Source organism: Triplophysa dalaica, chromosome 15 (genome assembly GCF_015846415.1).
Source record: "Triplophysa dalaica isolate WHDGS20190420 chromosome 15, ASM1584641v1, whole genome shotgun sequence".
NCBI lineage: Eukaryota > Metazoa > Chordata > Actinopteri > Cypriniformes > Nemacheilidae > Triplophysa > Triplophysa dalaica.
In genome coordinates this window covers 8,299,265-8,323,935 of record NC_079556.1, presented here as the reverse complement: position 1 = coordinate 8,323,935, position 24,671 = coordinate 8,299,265, and the positions used below count along the sequence as shown (strand labels likewise).

General features: G+C 38.5%; 1 protein-coding gene across 2 annotated transcripts in view; it reads right to left on the bottom strand.

The window, feature by feature from the left end:
• The window catches only part of ttc7b (tetratricopeptide repeat domain 7B), a 31,293-nt gene that overhangs the window by 2,189 nt on the left and 4,433 nt on the right, over window positions 1-24,671 (bottom strand). Inside the window, exons 4-20 of one of the 2 annotated variants that reach the window (XM_056767404.1) lie at window positions 24,207-24,340; window positions 22,152-22,273; window positions 20,733-20,811; window positions 19,878-20,050; window positions 19,265-19,328; window positions 18,925-19,062; window positions 18,130-18,213; window positions 17,802-17,906; window positions 17,551-17,668; window positions 16,793-16,850; window positions 16,626-16,698; window positions 16,105-16,265; window positions 13,344-13,460; window positions 12,166-12,263; window positions 7,179-7,229; window positions 3,051-3,191; window positions 449-651 (exon numbers count right to left, since the gene is read on the bottom strand). In XM_056767404.1, coding sequence (XP_056623382.1) covers window positions 449-651; window positions 3,051-3,191; window positions 7,179-7,229; window positions 12,166-12,263; window positions 13,344-13,460; window positions 16,105-16,265; window positions 16,626-16,698; window positions 16,793-16,850; window positions 17,551-17,668; window positions 17,802-17,906; window positions 18,130-18,213; window positions 18,925-19,062; window positions 19,265-19,328; window positions 19,878-20,050; window positions 20,733-20,811; window positions 22,152-22,273; window positions 24,207-24,340 — 1,919 coding nt within the window. The remainder of the gene's footprint in view (window positions 1-448; window positions 652-3,050; window positions 3,192-7,178; window positions 7,230-12,165; window positions 12,264-13,343; window positions 13,461-16,104; window positions 16,266-16,625; window positions 16,699-16,792; window positions 16,851-17,550; window positions 17,669-17,801; window positions 17,907-18,129; window positions 18,214-18,924; window positions 19,063-19,264; window positions 19,329-19,877; window positions 20,051-20,732; window positions 20,812-22,151; window positions 22,274-24,206; window positions 24,341-24,671) is intronic. The other variant, XM_056767405.1, reaches the window with a different exon arrangement.

The window sequence follows — 24,671 nt, the reverse complement described above, 5'->3', positions numbered from 1 at the left end:
ATTAGGTCAACAAAGAATCAAAAGAGGGTATGCATTGCATTGACGTTACTTTCCCACGTGAACATGTCGGGACACTCCGTGTCTGAGGAGAACAGAAGAAACAAAGAAACTGGACAAAAGCATGCAATTATTTGCTGAAATTACAAGCAGCCGGACTCGCCGGTGATCCGTATGACGTCCTTATGACTTACAATGGAATCAGGTGTTCCTGCACACTGAAATGTTGTGAGGAACTGCATTTCCTGATATTGAAAGCAGGATTATATACCTTTCGGCACACCAATGCAAAAAAATACAAAAATGTGTTGATTAAAAGAATAAAGTATGGCGTTTAATGCTTCGTGCCACCCACATGGTCTAGTGGTAAAGTCGACGACACGTCCATACCCTCTATATCGCTAGAAAGTTTTTGGTATGATAGAAAAACAAAGTATGCAAAATCGCTCACCAGTCTCTGCAAAGTCTTAACGTGGGTTGGGCTGATGGAAAGTGCCTCCTCGTACCAGCGTTTGGCCTCGTCCACGTTTCCCCGCAGCTCTGCCACCTGACCCTTCATAAACAACACGTTATGAGACATTGGGAACAGGTTGGCTGCTTCCTGCGTACACGCTGTCGCCTCGGCCGCCTTTCCCATTCCAATATACACCTCCGCTATAGAGAGAGAGAGAGAGAGAGAGAGAAGAAGAGATAAAAACGAAGAGGTGAGATAAAGAGGAAATGGAGAGGAACTCATTGTTGGGGATGACTTATCGTTGAGTTGTTTATCTGATCTAAGTCACACAGGAAATGAGATCCAGATGTGGATCGGATGCATCATCACACCTCGCTGCGTTAATTGTTTCTCTGGAATTCAGCTCATGAACAGAGAGATAGAGAGACAAACTATTTTCAGGTCTCAGCCAAACTCCATCCACAACAAGGGAAAGTGACTGCTAAATGAACTTCACCCATGCCAGGATCTGCTAGGGTTCCCTTACATTGCTCGGTGACAGTAAAACTGATTAAAGAATTATTAAACAGTTAACCGTTTTATCCTAAGACAACCAATTAAAGCATCCACACAGTATAAACAGTCATCTTCAGACGTACAACTTGTGCATTTAGCAGATGCTTCTTTTTTGTGTTCTCTGGAATTTGAACCTTTACCATGGCCTTCCAAAGTTAAGCTATGAGAATCTTTAGCACCTCGCTTCTGTCCTTCCGAAACCTTATATCTGCATCATTATTATGCCACAGCTTATGTTTGTCACTGAGTTTTGCAAATATCTTACAAAAAAGTGTTAAAAGTTCTTGTCAAATTTTACAACACAGTGTTTAATCATCAAAAAAGTGTTTCCTGTAAAACTGTTAATTTGGACATTCAAGGTTTCAGCAACGATATGGTCAGAACAAAAGTGACCAGGGAAGGGCCAGAAGTGATGAACTACATTTTGGTAAAGAAAAAAATGACATGCTGTCTCATTTGTATGTCATTTTTAAGAATTAAAGTGCTAAATGAATAAATACATGTAAATGTACAATTGGCATCTAAACATTTTTTTTCAAAGGTTGATATTATTATATATATATATTGTAATATTATTAAAGATGTATTAAATACTTTGCATTCATGTTGCATAGCAGTACATAAATAATGTTGGCAATAAAATAGACTCATTACATGTATTTTTGGTGCAGAATGGTTACAAAATAACTATGTGAAAATATAAACAAATATTAATAACAGCTAAATTGAGCTTTTTGTTTATCTATGCATTTCTTTGTATATTTAAATAAGCTCATATTCCCTGATATGCTGTAGTTTGCCAAACAATTTTATCCAATAAAAACATTAAAAGTTTAGAGTTTTGTCTATTTTGCACAATGAACCTTATATTTGATTAAGTGGAGGTAACATGCTATGCCATGCATTTTGACTTCTTAACACTGTTGAACGCGCTGGCTTCTCATGCTTAACATGGTCTACTTGTTTAAAAAAGAGTTGGACGTATGACGTAGTATTTCTGTGCTTGACACACTCCCCCAGCACTCCAACTTGTTTCGGACAGTTTTTTTTAAAGTCTGGATCCCTGTTTTGTAACATGGATCCTATTCCTTTTATTGGGCAATTCTCCTGGAAAAGCACGGCAAGGCGAAAGACAGAGCACGCCCACGAGCCCACCGGCGAGCGAGACTCGCTTGTCAGCAATGCATTAAGATTGGTTCTTTACTCTTGCGATAGTGAAGTTTAGGTGTGTCTGTTTGTTCACAAAATTTCAGTGATGGATGTTTTATAAATGGTGGATATAACGGTGGATTTGGAGATTGTTTGAAACTGATAGATTGTTCGGTCCCAGTGCTAAAAGATAAAGTGGAAACTAAGTAAGTGAAACTAGTGGCGGTAAGTGAAACTAAGTCATATGTCTATGTTTTGTGCGTACGTGCATATTATCTGCTCGTGCAGTATTTCCTTCCCAATGCCAGCCTCCAGCAGCACATGTTTCCAAAATTAATCGCACAGCTGTATCTATCTTTTATAAACACTCTTCGAAGATACGACGAATCCAATACTACTATATAGGTACTCAACATTAAAAGGAGATTGGCAGAAACTGCGTGTGATACCTGATCTTTAATCTACCCTGAGGGAGCTTGAAAAGCAATTATTGTACAAATATGTCCTCCTTCACATCACTTTCAGCTACTATTGTTGTTCTCTGGGTCACCGCATTTCAAGAGCTATCAAATTTGCATGGTGCTGACTGTATACAGAGAACAAACGCATCCCTTGAAGTAATCTGACCCTGCTGGATGTTGTTTTTCTAATTTATTTTCCTCAACAATGTCAGCTATTAATAACCGCATGGGTTCAACTTCACAGTGCGTACAGTGAGTAATATGATGCCTATACAAGGTGTACATTTTCAATTTACAAACTATTTAGATGTTAAATAATTTACACACTGTCTATATTTGGCAAAAATCCTTTGTTTTGCATGTGTAACAATACAATGTGGATGTGGCGTATTTAAATGAGATGCAAATTAGGGGTATGTGCGTGTGGCATGTACCTGCATGTAGCCAGATCTGAGCAAGGGTCATCCACGGATGGAGGGGTCCTTGTTTCGGAGCGCTGCTTTGCAGAGACGAGGCCACCTCGGACAGCGCCTGCTCCACCCGTGATGCTGCTATGGAGGTGGCGTGGACAGAACCTGCAGTCGAAACAGACAGTAAGCAATGATGCTATGCAGGGTTAGGATCCATCTATCCACAACACTCCAGGGATTAGGGGTCAAGCCACTCAGAATACTTATCTAATATCAGGTTTTATCATTCTGAATCATATGAACGCTAGAGAAAAGCTGTGAAGTAATAATATTGATAGTAAATAATGAAGCTTTACATATTTGCTGTTGCTTTGCACAGATGTACGGAAATGCTGCAACATATACATTTCACACCAGAGCAACAGGTCAATAGGAATAAAGCTTGTCTTCCTGTCTGCTCTGTTTGAAAAGGAACGCCTTGTTTTAAAGACACAGTTCACCCAAAACTGAAGTTGAAAATTAAAATGACTGGAGCTTTTGAAATTGGCAAATTATGCAAAAGCACCATGAATGTATGATATGCATTTTGGTCTATTTTCCAGGCTCAAAGTAATAGATCCCCTAAAAAGGCCAATTCTGTCATAATTTATTCAACCTCTTGTTATTACAAACCTGTCTTTCTTCCGCAGAAGACCAAAGAAGATATTTTGAAAACTGTTGGTAACTGACACCCATTCACTTGCATTGGTTTTGTGTAGAAGTAAATGGGTGCCGACGCTGTTCGTTTACCAACATTATTCATAATATCTAATTTTGTGTTCTGCAAAAGAAATTCATACAGGTTTGACAAGAGGTTAAGTAAATGATGAACGAATTTTCATTTTTGGGTGAACTATCCACCTAAACGCTACAGTTGTGTCCCAAGTTAAAACAACAGATGACAAGAAAGTGAGAAAAACAAGTCGTTCAGTTTAAGGTGAACTGTTCCCCTACCAGCTTCAACAATAAACTGTCCAGATTCGGCCTCAGTCCTTTTTCAATTTGCCAGATTCAAGAGATGAACGGCACAGAAAGAACAGAAGACACCACATCAGTCCCCTGAACTGAAACTGCCCCCTGCAGTTCAGCGATCACACAGTCCCTATTTGTCTGGACATGTGGCCGCCCGGCAGAGCTCCGCTCAGGGCACCAGCATGGTCATTATAGTCTCAGTCGGGGTTCAGAGGAACATATTAGGATCCTCAGAGACTCTATGAGTCACATGCCGGACTATATCGACCAAACCAGCGGGACGTAAAACGCATTCAGACTGAAATCGATCCCCTTATATCTCAGTTTCTTTCTTTTTAGCAACAAGCCCGTTGAGTCCAATCCATGGCTGCTGCTCCTATGTTTAGCGTTTCTATGGTGACTGTGGATAAAAGCGTGGATGACTGAACTAAACGCCAAGACCCTGATACCCCCTATGTGAAGAGTTTAAAAGACTTCCAGGGGATCTTTCCAGAACGTCTTATACCGTAGCCTTTGAAACCAAAGCAGAACACAAGAATTAACAGGGCCGAACGCAAAACTGCAGGTTCCTTTAGGGCTAGATTACCTCAAACCACTTTTGAATATAAGTAAATGCATCAGAAAGAGAATATTTACACCGTTCACCCAAAAATGGAAATCCTGTCATAAGTTACTCACCCTCAAGTTGTTCCAACAGAGCAAAATAATTTATAAAGGTTTGAACACAAAGAATGAATGTTAGTTACTAAACAGATCCTCCATTCACTGCCATAGTGAGGAAAATAAATACTTGGGTATTTGCAAATGCCAGTGACAAACATAAAGGGTGACTAATAATAATGATTTATGGCAATTAATACAAATCACGAGATATGGAGATACAAGGTTTCACAAGGACAGCAGTGGTATACATGGATGTGTATGATGTTCCTCACACAATGCTTTCATACGGTTTCAGAAGACACAGACAAAAGCACACAGATTGTATGATCTACTTTATACTGCATGAGAAAACAGTACCAAAATATTGAGTGGAATAAATAAAGTCATAGAGATATAAACAACTTGAGGGTGAATAAATAACCACAGATTTTCAGTTCATTCTTGGGGCACTTTTTCTTAAAGTGTCTATTGAAAACCAAGTGCACACATGACAGTCCACTAAAGTGGAGAAAACCAGCGGGTCAACCGAGCTGGTGTCTGTAAGCTGAGGCTGACAAGTGCATTCTAAGACATCGATTAACAGCTTCACTTCTCTCTTGAGCACATTGGTGTGGCGTGTGCACACGCAAACTCAAACAGACTCTTATGATGCATCAAACCAGGCTGCAGGAATAGCAGGACCAAGCCATATGCGAACAGTGGAAAGGGCTTTAAAGCGTCATCACACGTAGTTGCACGTACACAAAAAGCAGATGTGCATTTAAAGAGACAGTATTATATATCTCTGTTAACTAAAGGGTGAAATCACTTTATCATAGATATTTGGAGCCTTAAGGGTGCTGTGAGTATTTTTTTGGAGGATCTATTGACAGAAATGCAATATAATATACATAACTATCTGTTCTGAGGTGTATAAACACCTAACATAATGAAGCGGTATGTTTTTATTACCTTAGAATGAACTATTTCTATCTACATACACCGTGGTCCTCTACAGTGGCCCTAAGCGGACAAACTGCTCTACAGAGCGCGTTTGGCAAATACGTTATCTCCTTCTGCAGGGAATTGAAAAGGTGATGACATGTAGGGGGTCAAGTTGCTTCAAACGACTGTGTCCATGCAATTCTCCGAAACGCTTCATAGCTCTGTTAACGGAGCTCAGAGGAGTTTGAAAACAGCTGCTTAACACGAGACGCGAAAGGAAATGAGAGCCCGCTGCCTATGGTCTAGTGGTCTGGATGCTATTCTATCAGATATCTCACACCCACTTTATACTGAGTGTCTTTAGTGACTAATCATTAATATTTAAACAATATATTTTCAGGTAATTATAGTAAAATTCCCTTTTCGGCTGGATTTCAGTGAGATTCGTAATATTTGGGACATGAAATGAATCAATGATCCTAAACGGGGATTAGAACTGTGAGTTGATTTCTGATGGAAATTAAAAGAGGTTTATTTTAATTTTGGATTAATGGTAAAAAAATAAAAGCACTTCTAAGGTCAGTGCTCTCGAGGCACTAAATCGGTTTAGATTACTGGATTCAGTTTTAACATCGGAGCCATCACTCAAAAGAGGAGTGACTTGAGTGTTTTTGCTAGGCATTGGTCGTTTTATCTAAATAAATAAATGCAACATCATTCATTTGCGCAGCACAAATGCTGCGAGATGAGTTACATGCCAAAGTTATTTAAAAGATAATATAAAACGATTGTCGAACGATTGATCGTGATTAATCGTATTCAGAATGAAAGTGCATAAAAGTGCATATACATTTTGTATTTATGAACACATACAAATACATGCATATATTCAAGAAAAATATAAACATTTAGATATAATTAAAATGATTGGTAAAAATAAATAAATACATTCAAATATTTTCTGAACACGTATACATGCATGTGAATGTGTTCATAAAAAGAAGATTAATATGCACAGTACACAGACATTATTATTATCTAAACACAAACTTATTCTGGATGTGATTAATTGTTTGACATTTTAAAATCACGAACCACGAGCAACAGCAACAAAGCTGTCATTACACCCTAACAATAAAACTAAAATACTGGTTTACAAACACAACTCTAAGTGGGTTGTGTACGCACTTGTGCCCCTTCATCCAAGTGCCTGGCTTCGGGCAGTCGTGTGCGTTAAACCCTCTTTAAAAGGCCTGGAGGAACAATACTGTCTCTTTAATTATTAAGAACTGAGGCCAATCGAGTGCATTTACATCTCTCTCCAGCACAAAGAGGCCTGGGGACACAACACGCCAGGAGAGGACACACAATCAGAGGACGAAACAAAGGTAAAGTGTCCCCTAAACACATAATACCAGAGTGTGTGAGATTGTCTTCACAAACAGGTGGTGGGTGCACTCTGTCAAGGGAAGGCCAGCAGGGCAATGAAGCAAGTGTGTGTGTGTGTGAGTGTGTGTGTGTAGAGGCAGAGAGGTAACAGCTAGAGCTACTTACAAACCCCAATAAAGGAGTCAAAACCATGAAAGAAAGCATCTGGAAGGTTGCCTTGGAAACCAAAAGAACAACATAAACACAAAAATGAGGCTTTGATTACTCATACAAAATTTAAATGAAAAGCACAACAACAGAAATGAGCACAAAAACACAGAAATAAAATGGAAAAAAGAAGTTGATTTCTGTTGTCTTTACAGCACAAACCATAAGAGATCTGTGTGGATAAAGACAGTACCTGTGATTCCCAATCACTGCTGAACAGGTGTGTGACACCGTCTGTCTGTGAAGTGTCTCCAAATAATCTGGACACTTGTGTCACATTATGAATGTATGACCTCTAGTGAATTAGATACAAAATATCGGACCAAGTGTTGGCACAAAGTGGCGGTTGTCACTTCTGCAGTAACTTGAAGCAAGTTTCAAACAGCACATAAACATTTTTTTGAACAATTTTATACAGATTTCTGAAATTATTTTATTTGCATTTCTGTGTTCACTTGGTTAAATATTTTGTTGATCTAATGTCCTTTTACACTTTTAGATGTGGCCTAGGTTTTCAAATACCTTATAGGATAACCTTGTTTGTAAATATAATGGTTTACAGGCGTGTAAACGATGTACACACACACACACATGCACACGCTCACACACACACTGGATTATAACAGAAATCATATAGGCCTACAGACTACTGAGAAAGAGAATTATAAAACATACATTTTGATAACACAAACAATTACCTTAATAAAGGAAATTGTGTTCTCTACCGTTGACAAACAAAATTGACACAGGAATTAATTATTTATGTATTTTATGGCTTTTTATACTTAAGATAAAGATTCAATTTAAATATTCGGGGAAAAAAACAATTGGATGGTCTACTAGACGTTCCCAAATGACAAAAAATACCTGATTGATAGAATATTCGTGTATAATAAAATTAAAGAAAAAGTAGAAAATAAGAAGTGTCCATGACTGATATTCCTATCCTCCAAAAGACTATTTAAACACACACAAATATTTACGTTGAAGTTTGATTTTATGTAAAAAAAAAACATCATCCGCTAGTACTTTTCAAATGGCTAACAAATTATTTATTTTTTCTAATTATAATCTGCATTAATCTTAATGCTCTTGTCACGCTGTGTACATGACTTTTCCCCTTCTCATCACCGGTACAGAAGTTTTCAACATTTAATATAATATTCTATTAAAATATAATTCTGTCTTATTATATATGATTAATAAAAATCTCATCATGGCTTCGCATGTTTTTAGCAAAACATGCTTGTAAAATTAGCTTGTTATTAAAAATTGTTAAACTGTCAGTAAAAGTTTAGAAATGAATGCCTTTAAACATGTCATACATTGTTTTAAACAAACATAAAGGTAATTTGTTTATAAAAGTGTTTTTAAGAAAATCATGTTTGACATCTTGAAAGCAAGATTTCATGATAATCACCCGTTTACACCTGGTATTAACATCAGTCATAGGTGAACATAACACAAGCTGACAGTGTGTAAAAATGTCACTTATTCACATTCAGAGATAGTAAAAAACAGAAGTGACCACAGTATACAGTAATGGCATAGCGACCTGATGCGGTCGAGGCATCAGTGACTCACCTGTTTTTTTGTGATGATACCTGGAATGATTTTGGAAACACCCACACATAAAGTACATGCACAAGACTTTACAAAGGTCCTAATGATACCTCATATCAACATGCAGTGACATTTACCATATAATGTGAAGCACACACGTTCAAAGTTCCTAAACAACATGCAGCGATACACTGTTATGATTAGTGATATTTGCAGCGGATGTTAATACCAGATGTAATAAAGGATTGAGTGAGAATGTGGAAATACATATGGTAACAAAACCTGGCAAACTGCCGATGAAGCTTACAAACTGTACATATTTCATTCAATCCTAAAAAGTTCTGAAGTTACACTGTAAAACGTTGCACAATTTTTTTTCCAGTAACTTACTGTAGATTTCTACTAAATAATTTCTTTTTAGTGCTGTTTTAATTTGAGTTAAACTTTACTTTAATCAAAATTAAAACACTTTGACTTTTGATATTCAAAATGAGCAGGAAGAGACTTAAACTAAAAAATAAAATTCTTCCTGAGCATTTTTGTTTTGTTTTCTAGTAAAAATATTGAAAACTTCATAAATTACGATACATTTACATAACAAGAAAAGTAACCTCAGATATTTAGCATTGTTTAATAAGAACTATAGTTTATGTTTAAAACTAAATTTTACATTAAATCTACAGTAAGTTACTGGTAAACCTGCTGCATAACTACAGCAAAGTTTCACATTGAAGTTTTCAATTTTATTTAAAAAGTTTCCCCCAAAAGTGATAATTTTTATTCTTAGTAGTGCATTGTGTCAGTAGCTATGTCACATGCTAACGACAAACTCCATTGAAATCAATTGCGGGTTGACATGTGGCCCTCAACGGAAGTTGTTTAGGGTGCATTAGCTTTTGAAACCAGTGATCAAGGTGTAAGATCTACCAGAGTGACACAGGAAGCCGGTTTTCTCTCTTTGAGTGTGGTGGCTCCATTCTGGATATGATCTGGGGTTTTAAAGCTAGTTAAAGCTTTGTTTTCCTGGGAATCTCTCGGTGGAGATTAAGAGCTTAGAGTCAGTGTGACGGGCTACTGGATCCGTGAATCCACACCATCACATCATCCTGTCAAAGGCGTTTAGACCCTTGTAACAATATCGTATTGTGCCCTTTTACAGCTGATCTTAACCTTAACTGGACAATTTATAAAGATGGTTTGAGCTACATTTAAAGTGTATAAACAAGATCATGATACCGGAGCACTTTTTTGAAGTACGCTACACGGTATGTAAAAGTCTGAGAGAGAAGCCATTAAACCAGCCAAAGGATGAACTAACGTTTAACTTTGGACAGTAGCATCCTATCTGATTTTTTGAATGCTTATGTTAAAGTAGCATGTAAACTTGTGGAAAATGTATTAATTTCACCACATTATGAAGCGATCAGTGCTTTAGATCATATTATATTTTGAACGGAGGCCTGCAAAACCACAACACAAATCCAAATTGCACCACTAAGCAAGTCACGAAACACACAACCCATTTCCAAACCAACTGGGCTGGTGGGCGGGGACTCAGGCAGAGTGATGCGGTTAGTGCCAGGGGATTGGCTGTGAGCAGGGAGTCATGCTGAGCTATTGGCCGAAAACACACGCAAGGTGCACAGTGCATTACTTGGATAGGAGAAGCGCCGACGGGGGGCGTGGTCACAGAAAGCATGGCTGCTGTGGATCTTGGTGGATTCGGTATTGGGTGGAGTTGGAGAATAGAAAGATGGAAGGGGAAAGAAAGGAGATACGGGTTCTGTCCCCGAGAGGGATGAAGAGGTGTGAGAGGCTAGAAATAAAAATGAGAGGGTGAAGAAAAAATACAACAAAGAAATAATATGGTCCTGGATAGACTGAGAGGAAATGCATAACCATATATAACCAGAGCTGAACAGTTGGAGAAGGACTGGATGAGACTGTAAAGAAAATGGGTAACCGATGACTCCGAGGTAGGACGACATGTTTACTGTCTGCATGCACAGCACTGAAACTTCCCCCGCTGTGCAAACACTCATTTCAGTCCTTTCATCTGATTACTGACTGCATGAGACACTGGGCAAAATCTATTTGGATATTAATGTCTAAAATGATTCAAAGCAGGTTTTCACAAAGGTTTGATGTAAGTCTACAGTTTGATTGAGAATTAAAGGGCTAACATCATGCATTTTATATTATTTGTTGATGCTTTCTGTAGGAATCTTGTCATATACTTCCTATGACCTCTGGTGAATCAGATGTGTTGGTTACCAATCAGGTAAAATCGATAGTTCTCAGAAAAATGAAAATTCTGATGTAATATCCTCACCCTCTTGTCATTTCAAACCTGTATTTCAACCTCTTGAAATATCAAAAAAATTTAGTCCATTAGGGGTGACCCCGAATAGTCGAAGATTCAATGCTTCGATTGGAGGAGCCTGATTCGACTTCCAATCTCACAATCGAATCTTGGCAGAGGTGTTATGAAATGAAGATCATGCCATTTTGGTTATATAGGCATTATCGTAGCAGACAGGCATGCACCCGCAGATGACTGGCAAATTTATGTTTATAAAACATTAGGTATATAAATATGAATTTACACTTTGTCTGTGAATGCATGTAGTTCGTTACTTAGACTGAACTTTGCGCTGCATAATACAAAAAAATTAAATAATATAACCAAAATCACTGCATATATCAAGCATGGCGCAGACTTTCGGAACTTGTCATTCTCTGCACTGAAAGAGTGCGCAGGAAAAAAAGGTGAAAGAGACTTTTTGACTGATTAAATGGTAAGATGATTGTTCCTTAGTTGATGGCACCCCTAGTGATCATACAAAAGAAGTGAATGGGTACCGCTGTTATTCAATTACCAGCGTTCTTAAATATATATTTTGTGTTTTCTAAAAGAAAGAAAGCCATACAGGTTAGAAATGGCAAGAGGGTGAGTAAATGATGAAAACATTGTCCTTTAATGATAATGTAGTAATCTGTTTCACATACCCAGGCAGTATTTTAAGCTCAGTTTGAATAAATATTGTCTGGAGCCTATAATTTCAAAAGATCAAGAATTGTTACTTTTTTTAAAATGACCCCTTTAAAAGAAAGAATTAAAGCACAGACTGCATCAAAACTATTCATCTCTGCAGCTCCTCAGACTTTAAGCCATTAATTATACTTCTTCTATTTAAGTGTGTACAAGAGACATATGGTGGAATCCCAAAAAAGACAGACATGTCTGTTGTCATGGTAACATACCAAGGTATGCATCCACACAGGCTGCATGAAAGAAACAGCTATCACACACTAACTGTAATGTTACATAGGATGTGATGTGAATTTACACATGTATGTACATGTATGTGTGCCCGCTCACCCGTCTCTGCATCACTGAAGTCAGGCAGTGTCATGGCGTTCAGCTGGCGACGGTCAGCGACTGCTCTGTCTAACAGACTGCTCCCTCTCCCAGAATCACTACACAAACACACACACATGGGGAAAAGAAGGAAAAGACCATTCAAATGAGAGACTAAATCAAGCGCTCAGACAGAAGATATTTGCACATCAATACACACACACAGAGAATGATGAAACCCTTAGAAACTTCACATCTTGCACAGCTAGACAGATCTTAACATAGCGAGGCACACTACTGTATCACACATAAAATGACTTTGCTCATGTAAAGGACCAAATGAATGGGGAAAAAATAAATACTGTAATATATAATATTCTACTCCGTATATATGGCATCCTTTAAAGTCAACGTATTTACGAAACGAAAGAAGACAACGTATTTTCACAACGCATTCTGTAGAGTAGTTTGTCAGTTTAGGGCTACTATAGAACCAACATGACAAATTCCATGTGGTGTATGTAGATAGAAATAGCTCATTCCAAGGTAATAAAAACGGTTCATTATGTAAGGTCTTTATACACCTCTCAAGAGAGGAATATTATATTGCATTTCTGTCTATGTAGAGGAGACGGGACCTCTAGTCCTACTGTGGTGATATTAAGGGCTTAAATTTCTCTCATTTACGAGTGTTATTCTCTGTCTCCACTGCATTGAGTTTAACATCCTCGGACAGACTGGTGAATGTTCGGGTACAAGGACAACCTTGAAAATGTAGCATTGGGGGGACGGAGCTGGAGCGGTCCTGCCACAGCGGCACAACCCTCTGAAAATAGGGGGGTACCACGATATGTGGTGATGGCAAGGTATGGCAACTGTGTCTGGGAGCTAATTGGTCTCTGGTGGGCCGTCACCGGTTACTGACTTCGGGAAAGTTTGACAGGAAGAGCTGGAGGGTTCTGACAGCGGGGGGCTGCTATTTCAGCCATTAGAAGAGCGAGAGAGCGGGAGAGAGATAGCAGGACTGAATCATGGTATGCTGCATTGGTACGAACTGTGCTTTTATTTATTTTTAATGAAGGTGTGGTGAGCTCACAGTCAGAGGCATGCTGTGCCGTCTTACGTGTTGATGGTTCATGCTGACACTTGAGCTTCTAGGATTCACGTGTCAACAGTGTGTATAGTGTTTGTGTGTGTACCTGGGGTTGGTGAGGTTGTAACAGGACTTCCAGATCTGCAGCATGCGTTTGCAAGAGAGCAGCGCCTCCTCGGGTCCTCGACACAACGTCTCCAACTTCACCTTTGTGAATAAAAGGCTGCGGAGAGAGAAAAAGAAGCATAACTTGTCTATTTCCTCTTGTTCACACCTCAGTCTCTTCCTGCCACAGTTCTGTTTTTCTTTCACCCAGTCATCTCTCCTTCCTGAATGTCTAGTGAAGTGTTTTTAAAAACAGAGTGAAGAAAATGCTTAAGTTTACTGAATGCACAGGTCAGGAAGATTATCCTGTATCTTTCTGCCAAAATATTTTCAAATGAACTGACGAACAGACCAACAGTTTAATTAATTCATATGGTGAAGAAAACCCCGGTGTACTTGAGCACATGGTAGAGAGAAGCAGCACGTTACGAATCCGCACGCACCCTTAGATGACTCGCAAATGCCTTAACCGTTTCCAAACATTTGTCACTTCCTGAATGTCTGTGCATATTAACACTTTGTCTGTAAATGCACCTGGTTCGTTACTTGGACTGAACTTGCGATCCATGATACAAAAAATATTAATAAAGTCATGTAACCAAAATCACCGCATATAACAAGCACGGCGCAGACTTTCGGAACTTGTCTTTCTCTGCACTGAAAGCAAGCGTGTGTGTCAGGAGGACGGAGAACGAGTGCGCAGGAAAAAAGACTTTTGACTGTTTAAATATTAAGATGCTTTATTGCATTCTTGCTTTACATGCGGTAAAATAAAGTAACTTTATTGGTAGTTCATTGATAATGAAAGTGCTTTATTCCCAGTTTTTCATGATGAATTATTCATTATTATCGTGTACTTATAAAAATAGTTTTGAAGCGAGATCACATCATTACGTGTGTTTAAGTAAAATGTCCATTTATTTGACTATTTGTGCATTGTGTTTTGAGTCCCCCTGCATTTTAGACATTTTCCCTAAACACATTTATTTTGCACATTGTGACATGAATCTGGCTTATTTTGTTATTTTATTATTATAAATGAATATTCAGTTCTAAACAAATTCTGTAAATTAATATTGGTTTGTTTTTCAATGTTGCGCTCCACTTTGCGCTGTACCCTTATAAACCACCTGGTGTCGTCCCCATATGTGTGCACACACACACGTCTTATATTGTTTGTTGTGTTATTTGTGTCTGTTGAATATAGTGCTGTTTTGTAATGTGTATTTGTGGTATATTGTGTTTTCTACAATGTTTCTGTGTGATGTATTTTGTGTGTTCTATATAGTGTTTGTGGTATAATGCGTGTTGTTAATATGTATGTGTTGTATATTGTGTGTTGTATATAATGTGTTTGTTTTATAATGCATATGTGTGGTATATTGTATATAATGCTTGTGGTGTAATATTTGTTGGTAATGTTTGTGGTATAATGTGTATTTGCAGTATAATTGTTTGTATATACTGTATACTAGTGTTACTATTGTTTCATCTGGTATGTTCGCAAATTGCTTATAATAAGGTTGGTGGTGTATTGTATCTCATCTTGTAAAAACTTCTGGATTTTAAACTCCCATTTCTACAGGAAGCAGATCTCCTCGGGGACACAAGTGTGTGTTGAGTGAGCATCCGACCATCAGTGCCACTGTTGAGAGTGCAGATGGGCATTTCTATAATCAGATATGACAGAGTGTAAGAAGCTCCAGCTGGTGTGTACGGTTAAAGTAGAAACCAACATAACAGCCCCTCCGAAATGCTTCAAGCTAAACGAGACCAGTTTGTGACTGTAATGGGGATGCAGTCTCTGAAGGCTGCACTGATATGAGTTCAGCCGATTGAGAACGCTGACAGCACATTATCATCGGCATTGCTGTATCTCCACGCTACACTGCTAAGACGCCCACACAGCCGCTGAATTAATATTGTGTGTGTATAAAATAAGGAGAGCTGGATGTTCTGGTGCATCTCCTTTCAAGGCAATGAGGCAAAATAAAAGTGATACACTCGCATACATACACAGATGCTGAAATTCACAGTACTGGACAAAACCAAAACCCCCAAGGCATAACATGGTGAAAAAAGAGGGGAAGAAAAAATAGGTTTTCGTTTCCATATTACGTAAGTGGTTGAAATACACAGCCTGCAGACAAAACACACACATAATAACAGAGATGGAAGGAACTTTGATTAAATCAAATGAGATGGGAACTTGGGTGTGTCCAATGCTCTAGACACCACACACACATACACACACACACAGTTCTTGTTCTTCTAATTGAATAGGCCAGCAGTGGACATCTTCCCATCTATCCTAGCTGCTACAGCGAACACAAACATTCTCATTACAGTGGGCACTGTAGCTTGCCTCCTAAACGTCTAAACACTACCTGTCACAGTATGTGTACGTGTGAGAGGGCGTCTTTCAAATGCTGTGTAAAAACCCACCGCCCTATCATCTGCTCAGCTCTGATTGGTTCCCTGATCCAGTGGTCTCCACACATCTCTCTGACTGGCTGTTCAAACCTCGCAAACATGATCTTATGTATGCATCACAAAACAAGCAATCCTCGAATGAAAGCTCGAGAGGTTTGAGAAAATGTGTGATTGCGTCACATTCATGCATTTGGCAGACTTGCAGGGCATTTAAGCTACACATTTTCTTTTCAGTATATGTGTTCCCTTGGGATGAACTCATGATGCTAAAGCAATGGTCCACCAATTTAGCTATAGTGATAGAGACTGAATGTATATGTTGGACTCACACAAAGTTCTCGGGGTACTCGCTGAGGGCCATCTCAATGATGTTGAGTGCATCGTGGTAGTGCTTCTGTGCTGACAGCAACAAGGCCAGCAGATGCAGAGAATGAACATCATCACCCTGCAGCTGTAACGCCTGCCGTACATAACCCAGAGCCTCTGGAATCTACCACACACACAGAAAACAGATTTTTATTATCATTTCTTTGTTTATTATAATTTTCTCTTGAACACATAATAATATATTTTGAAGAATGTAGGGAAGCAAACATCTCTTGGGCATTTGGACTACCATTGTATTTTTTCCTAATGTGGTAGTCAATGGGGGCCAAGAACGGTTGTGGTTTTCTAAATATCTTTCTCGGGTCTCATCATTCTCAGAACCAAGAAGTTTATAAAGATTTGGAACAACTCAGGGGTGGGTAAATGGTGCCAAAAAAAATATTTTGGGGTAAACTGTCCCTTTAAACCTGGTATATGAATAATGGGATGCTTGAATACCTGTGTGTGAGGACTCTTTTCTTACCTGTCGAGACACAGCCAGCTGGAGTGAAAGATAGAAAACAGCCAGATGATCAGTGGGAGATAGACTCTGTGCCCTTAGGATAAGAGAAACAGAGTTTGCATTATTAGAGAGAGAAACAGAGTGAGAGAGAGAGAGAGAGAGAGAGAGAGAGATGGGGAATTTCTCACCTCTGGAAAGCACTCAGTGCTTTTTTCTGATACTCTTCCTGCATTCCTCGAAGTGATGCTGTAAACACAGAACAGTAGTGTGAGAAGATTGTAATGATGATGACAAGATCAAGTTAGAACCAAGTTTTAGATACCCTAAACCTTAAAGTTACAGAAAGTTTTACAAAGGTTAACACATCCTATTAACCAAAGAAATTCTGTCATCATTTTCTCACCCTCAAGTAATTTAAATTTGTTTAAATTTCTTTGTTCTGATGAACACAGAGACATTTTTTGGCAGAACGCTTGGAATGATACAGTTCTTCGCAATACAGTGACTTCGATAGTAGAAAAATTACAATGGTAGTCAAAAGTGTCCCAGAACTGTTGCTTTCCAACATTCTTCAAAATATCTTCTTTTGTGTTCAACAGAGCAAAGAAATTTACAAAAGAAATGTTCACTACTATGACAGGCAATAGTGGCCAAGAACTATTTGTGGACAAGCATTCTTCTAAATATGTTTCTCTGAGTTCATCAGAACAAATAAATTTATACTGATTTGAAAGAACTTGAGGAGGAGTAAATGAAAGAATATTCATTTTTGGGTAAACTGGTCGTTTAAAGTAAGCGACAAAAGGGCATTTGTTGAAGTATTGTAGATATTGTGTTAAACAAGATTACATGGAGGGTACAGAATGTATCAGAGAAAACAAAAAACATCCAGAATTATGAGGGTATACAAAAGGTACAGAACGCATCCTGTTTCAGGTATGCTCACCGTCTGTGGCCTTCAGACTGTAGACAAGCCCGATAGCTAGGTATCCTTTAGCCCTGAATTCAGCTGCCTTCTCACCCATATCAATCACCATTTTAGCAAAGCGCTCACCCTCTTCCAGCTAAAACACACAAACACACACCCCATGTCATCAGCATCTCACTGTTCATGGATTCAACAGTAAAAGTTGTGAACAGGTCAGTGTCAGTTCTCTGGTTGAGTCTGCACGTTTCCCATGATTCTTCTTTTATTACCCAGTGCAGGTTTCCAATGCACAGCTTGACAGCCAGCAGTGGAATGGTGGGATCATCCGGCTTCAGTCTGATACACTCCTTCAGCACCTTTACTGCACGAGCCGACTACACACACACACACACACACACAGAATAGTGTAAATTAACTCATTGTTTGTCTTGTAAGGGTTAAAGTTGAGCTAAGTCAACACCGGGTTTGGGAAAATTCGGAATAAAAAAAGCTTTCAATTCATTTGTGTGAATTTGAATTTAAGAAATTAAATCAGAATTTTAATGGAATTCTCAATTGAATTTTAAATGGAACAGTGGAGCAAAATGAAACACTGACCTTCCCAGCAGCCATCAAAGACAAAGCAAGCTGGAACCAGAGATGAAATTCCTCAAAGGCAAACTTCATGGCTCTCTCGAGACACTAAGTAGAGGGAGAATTAATAAAACTTTAATTACGCCGATGAGGACTGAAAACAATAGCTGTGATGAGCCGCGCACACACACACAGTATAAGAATGGGTCAAACTCGGAGCCTCCTGTTGGAGATTACCAAGAGTGCAGTGGGGCTTCCAGCATGTCTCTGAGGCATTACAGTTAATCACACTTGCAGATATGACATCAATATAACAATAAAAAGCTACACACACAAACACATGACCCCGCAGAGCTACTATGTGCATAAAAATGGGCTTTCTTGGGGAACTGTGCACAAACAATCCCATAATACTTGACTTTGAAGAACCTACATCACAAAGTTATACGGACACCAATATTGGCAGGATCGGCGTCATCACTATCAACAGATTCTAAATGGAAAGAAAAATCTGCCCAGGTACGCCAACTAAAACATCCTACTACAATCCAAATCTCTTCTCTTTGACTGGCTGTTCTTTCTATCAGAGATCTGCAACTTAAAAATTAACCGAGGCGGTTCTCTGAAAATGAAACAAGATGCTTTAGATGTAATGCACAAAAAAAGGTACATATACACTGTGAATAGCACACATACACACTTAAGCACAGATCTGGTCTTGTTACCACAGCGACCACACCAGGACATTTAACTGCTCCTGCTGAAGGAATACTGTGTTCCTGTATGCTCCCATGGAAAGGAGTGTGGGCGGGGCCTCACCTCTGACAGCATTTCGTACTGTCCACGTCGGCCGAGCGCAATGGTCAGCAAGTCATACACTAGCGAGGCGCTCTGCAGACTGATGATTCGGTCATTATTGTGCTCGGGGATTCGGCTCAATACAGCGTCTCTGTTCGCCTGTGACAAATACATTTAAAATCAAATTAACACAACTCTCTTGATGCAGATTAAGATTTAGTTTACGTTAAGTCAACAGAATCTTTGATTTATCTGCTCTTCTGGTGAATACATATTTTAGATCCCGTACCGGTGGTGAAATCATATATAAAACCTCTGAAACCAAAATTCAGTGGGTGACCAAAGTTTTACTGTGACTCACCATAGACTCACTGATTAATAAAAGAAGTAAAGCCTCTTCAGTGTTCTCCTGTGGACAAAACAAGCTAGAGACAGCAAGAGAAAAAAAGAGACAGAAAAAGAGATTAATCCAAATGCAAAATTACTTGCAATAATACTTAAAAAATCTAATTAGTATTTTATTATACAATAAAGACTCGCTTCAAAGGGATACTCCACTTAAAATGACAATTCTGTCATCATTTAATCATTCTCAAGTTGTTCCGAACCTGTAAAAATTATTTTGAACACAAAGAAAGATAATAGGGAAAATGTTATCAACTGACATTTCTGGGACATCTTTGCATACCACAGTAGAAAAAACTTATTGCAAAATCTTTGGTTCTGTTGACTACCATTTAAAATTTTCCTACTTTGGTAGTCACTGATGTACCAGGAATGTCAACTGCTAACATTCTTCCAAATATCTTTCTCTGTGTTCAACAGAACAAAGAAATGTTTTCAGGTTTTAAACAATTTGGGGGGAGTAACTCATGAGATAATTTTGGGAGAAATATTCCTTTTATCTCATCTGAATCTTTTTAGAGTCCCTGAAAAGTAAATTTGGACAAATGAGACAAATTGGTGTGTCCTACTTCTCTCCTGAGTAGATACGTGGGCGGCGGCTGAGGGCGTAGTCCTTAGTGTGGGCGGTGTGTCTGAGTGGATCGTCGAGAGGGGACTGGTGAGGGGGATCTTCCAGTGGGTTCCAATAACTTTGTTCACACATGCCCCTCAGCAAGATCTCTGCAAGCTGCCTGGCAATAGTCTAAACACACACGCACATCATATATTTACTGTTTGTCTAGATTAAACGTGAAAGATTATTATAAAATTTGCTGATTCTAATAATAATAAGAATAATCAGTTGACAATGAATCATGATTGAATCACACATAAGTTTAACACACAAATAGATACATGTCCAAGGTTAGTATATAGACAGTTTCATATTCACAACCCAAAAAAAACATTACTGCGCTTCCGCATTTTTGTGACCCCGCCTGAACTTCCGGTACATATTCACAAACAAAAGAGTGACTGTAGATTATTATGATAACAATCAAAAGAAACCGGGAAAAACAGTTACTTGGCTAAACTTGTCTCTCCATATTTTGATTTTAGACTCCGATACCAAGCTCAACCTCTAGATGTCAATGTACCATTCGGTTTGTTTAAATGCAACCGAAGTGCAAGTCCCATTCAACAAATAGTTTAAAAAAAAAAATGAACATACGACAAAATTCTAAAAAGTTATTTTAATACAGTTATTATACAATAAAATAATAATGAGTGAATATTAATGTAAACTAGATAAAATATAAATAGTTATTATTATTATTAGACACTAGTCAAACACAAACCAGAAGTTAACTGGGAGTAAGGCGCGCAAATCGGATGAAGCATAGCATCGAATGTTTTACAAAGACAAATACGTCAAAATTTCTTACCATACGAAGGTTCTGAGTGGTCCTGGTCTCAACAGCACGGAGAATTTCTCGGAAACGGCCGACACCTCGGGTAAGGTTACTGTAGTATTGGGAAAATGGAGGAAAAGAGGAACATGAGATCCATTGAATCATCTCTAGAGATTCAATTTAACCTGACAGCTGACATCAACAAACCTTACATCAACTCACAAACACAGCCTCTGGCTGGGTCAGAACTCTTCTATGATTTAATGAGCACATGCATTGAGCGCTCAAACTAATACAGTGGCATCTCAACGGACAGGAAGTTTTAGAGCCTTAACAGCAGCCATTAGAACTAACAACTAGATCAGTGGCCAACAAATTGCTTATAGAAAAGTCAATTGTTATTGTGGTAGCTGTGGTATCGTCAATAGCTTGGGGCAATATTTCCATTAGACTGCAGTGTTTCACGGCTTATTCCAAATAATCAGTCTTAAATCTTAAAATGGAAAATATCTAATATTTTATCAATAAAAACAGTTCACAACTAATGTATGATGTTCACGTACACGTAGCACACGAGAGCCGAAGAGTATGCAAATACGTGATCCTGTCAGGTTTGCGTGTGCTGTGAGGTTCGAAGATGCTGCTTTGGTTCACTTACGGCCCTAACAGAAACATTGCCCACAATGCACCACCGCGCTGGTCATATTTCACACAGATGCATAACAAACACAGACAGATAGTCCACTTTTGTAAATATGGAGGTTCCCTACCGCACACTCACCGCATGTATAAAAAATTATGCATAAACACAAGCTTACATTTGCATTTTCATACAATTCACAGGAGAGGTGCCAACCACTACAGTAAGAAAACAAAACAGATGAGTGCCCATCTAGTTAGGGGACATCTGTCAGCACGCGGCAGCCTCTGAATTGGACAACTGGACAGAATGCAGGAACAGGATGAGAGATGGACAGCTTATCTTTTATTCTCTAGTCAGCAACAGGAGGTGCATGGGAAGCTCAAATTTATTTCATTGGAGTCCATATTTACACCTCATTCATTCATTTCCTTTAAAAGCTGCCTATATGTAGACTACTTTGTTTTGGTACAGCAGTATAGGTGTATCTGCTACAAAGCAAATGCACTATTCTAAGAGAAAGAAATTGTGAGATACATACGAATAGTCGTCATACACACAGCTTCATAAGGTACATGCCGCGCGGTGCAAGAGGGAAAGTGTGGTATCAGAATACACATGAATATATGACACACAGATATCTACTATCTGTGAACTACTGAGGTTCACAGGATACCAGTAAGTGGAGTTCATCTCAGAGGGCGGAATAGATGATGAACCAGTGTGAACCAGACCGTTTGCTGTTTAGTCAAAGGTCTGATCATTCAAAACTACAAAGAACATAAACACACCCACATAAGTGAAGCACTCACCCGTTTTTGAAATGGATAACATGTGCCCTCTGAAGTCCAGTTTCCAGGAAGTAGCCAAGTTCCTGTTCATGTGTAACTGGGCCAGGCTTTGGACTGCGGTTCTGAATGCCAGCACTGAGGGCCTGAAAACAATAAGAACTTTTATTACCACCTAATGTCAGTCAGTTCCTAATCGTTGGAGATGTTCCACTTCCTGTTAGTTCTTCATCAAATACAGAGCACATCTTAAAAGGATAGTCTCTTGAAAATAAAAATCTATGTTTGATTTTCTTCCAACTGCAGAACAGAGAAGAAAGTATTTTAAAGAACGCTGGTAACTAAACAACGATGGCCACCATCGACTCCTATGGACACAAAACCATAGACATTTCTCAAAATATCTTCATTTGTGTTCCATAAAAGATAAAGTCATATACACAATTTAAATGACATGAGGATTAATAAATGATGAAATAATTTCTATTTTTGGGTTAACTCTTTCTTTAAAAGAAGTAGAGAGAGATGTCTTTCCTACATGTATTCAGCGATCGGTTTGGACAGGATGGTGGTTTGGGTGGTGAGAGTTTTTTTCCCACCATGAAGATCAAACGTCAAACTTCAGCTGCACTTAAAAAATGCAGCGTCAACACTGCAGTAGAACACAAGCTTTCCTCTCCTGCCATCACTCACTTTCGCTCTCTCCATCTCTTTAATCCCCCCAACACTAAATCACAAGCAGTAAATAAGGAACACCATCCAGGGGAATGAATCTGCACTCTACTCTCCAAAACAGACATTAGTTTAAAATATTATACAGTAGAAAGACATCGGTCTCATTCCGGAAGAGAAAAACCTTTGACTTGTTACAGGCTTTGATTGTAAATTTAAGTGCATGGATAGGACAGGAAGGGATTAGTCAGATGGTTGCCTGCCCATCACTTTGCCCCTCTGCAGCAGTACTGAGTAAATCTGTCCTTGGCAGCAGTTTTTTTTTACATTTCCAATGGTCATCAAAAACGGATAAAAACTTGCCGGAAATTAAATGGGTCAAAAGAAAACATGATCTAAATAGAATAGCAACACAATGCTTAGTAGAATAAACTCACAAATACATTGTAAAATTTTTTTAAACTTCTGAATCAATGCACTCAAATTCACATTAAAGGTGCCGTGTAATTTTATGAAGGATCTTTGGTCGGAAATGCAATATAATACACATGTCTTCAGAGTTGTATAAAGACCTTACTTAAAGGGATAGTTCAGCCAAAAACTCAAATTTGCCATTTATTTATTCACCCTCAGGCCATCAGAGGTGTAGGTAACATTTTTTCTTGAGTAGAACCATAAAGAAGATTGTTTGGTAAATCTGCAGCCCTCTCTGCTTCATATAATGGTAGTCTATGGGGTCCACCTGTCTAAGAGTTCCTTAAGCCCATAATTCCAAAAAGCGGCTCCTGGCGAAACGTTGACGTTTTGGGAAGCGATACACTTGATATTTTCATAAAACTGAACGTCATAAAAACTATCCCTTTAATGAAGCGTTATATTTTTATTACCTTAGAATGAGCTATTTCTATATACAACAACCACAGATCCACTTACATGGAATTTGCCATGTGGTTTCTATAGTAGCCCCAAACGGAAATCTGCTCTACAGGAGGCAAAGAAGTGAAAACATGACGACATCTTGGAGACCATTTATACGAGACCTTTTCAAGTAACAACTTTTTATGCATTTTGGTTGTTCATTTACACTGAAAACACAAACTTTTGGAAACGGGTCTCTGAGTGCAAGCTTTTGAAAACGATGGCATTATCTTTTCCGTGTATTCTTCCAAATATCTTTCTCTGTGTTCATCAGAACAAAGAAATTTAAACACATTTAAAACAGATAGAAGGTGAGACGCTGACAGAATTTTCAATTTTGGGTGAAGTATCACTATTACTAGGATTCTAATGTTTGTTATGCTTGATCTATATGACATGAACATAATGAATAAACCAGATCTTCATATATTTTAATTCAGATCTTCAGTGTCATTGTACTAGTCTAGATCAACAGGAAAGTTGTAATACCTTTTCTACCTCCTGAAGATACAGCAAGCCAATGTCTCCAGACTTCTCATAGCAAGTGAGGATCTCCTGGTCTTTGTCAGCATTACGATTGGACAGTGATGGGGATGCCGCATGCACCTTCTCCAGACAAAGACCTACAAATAAATAACAACCATCAAAAAATCAACCACAGGAAAGGCACTTTATGTTCTAGCATAGTACAAGACTTAGTGGGATGTGTTCGATTTAGTTCTTAATACGATCATTGAAATGAGCTTTCATGAAGAATGGAGTACAACCAAAGAAATACATTGAAAGTTTTTGAGCTACAGATTTTCAGCTTCATGTCTAACATTATTACGTCTCATTTATAGCAGATCAAACAAACTGTTAGCAATTGTGTTTGGAGCCGCAGACATTAAACTCTTCACCTGTAAGGGTCTTGAATACCAATAATGCTAGACATGGCCTAAACTAATCCCGAAT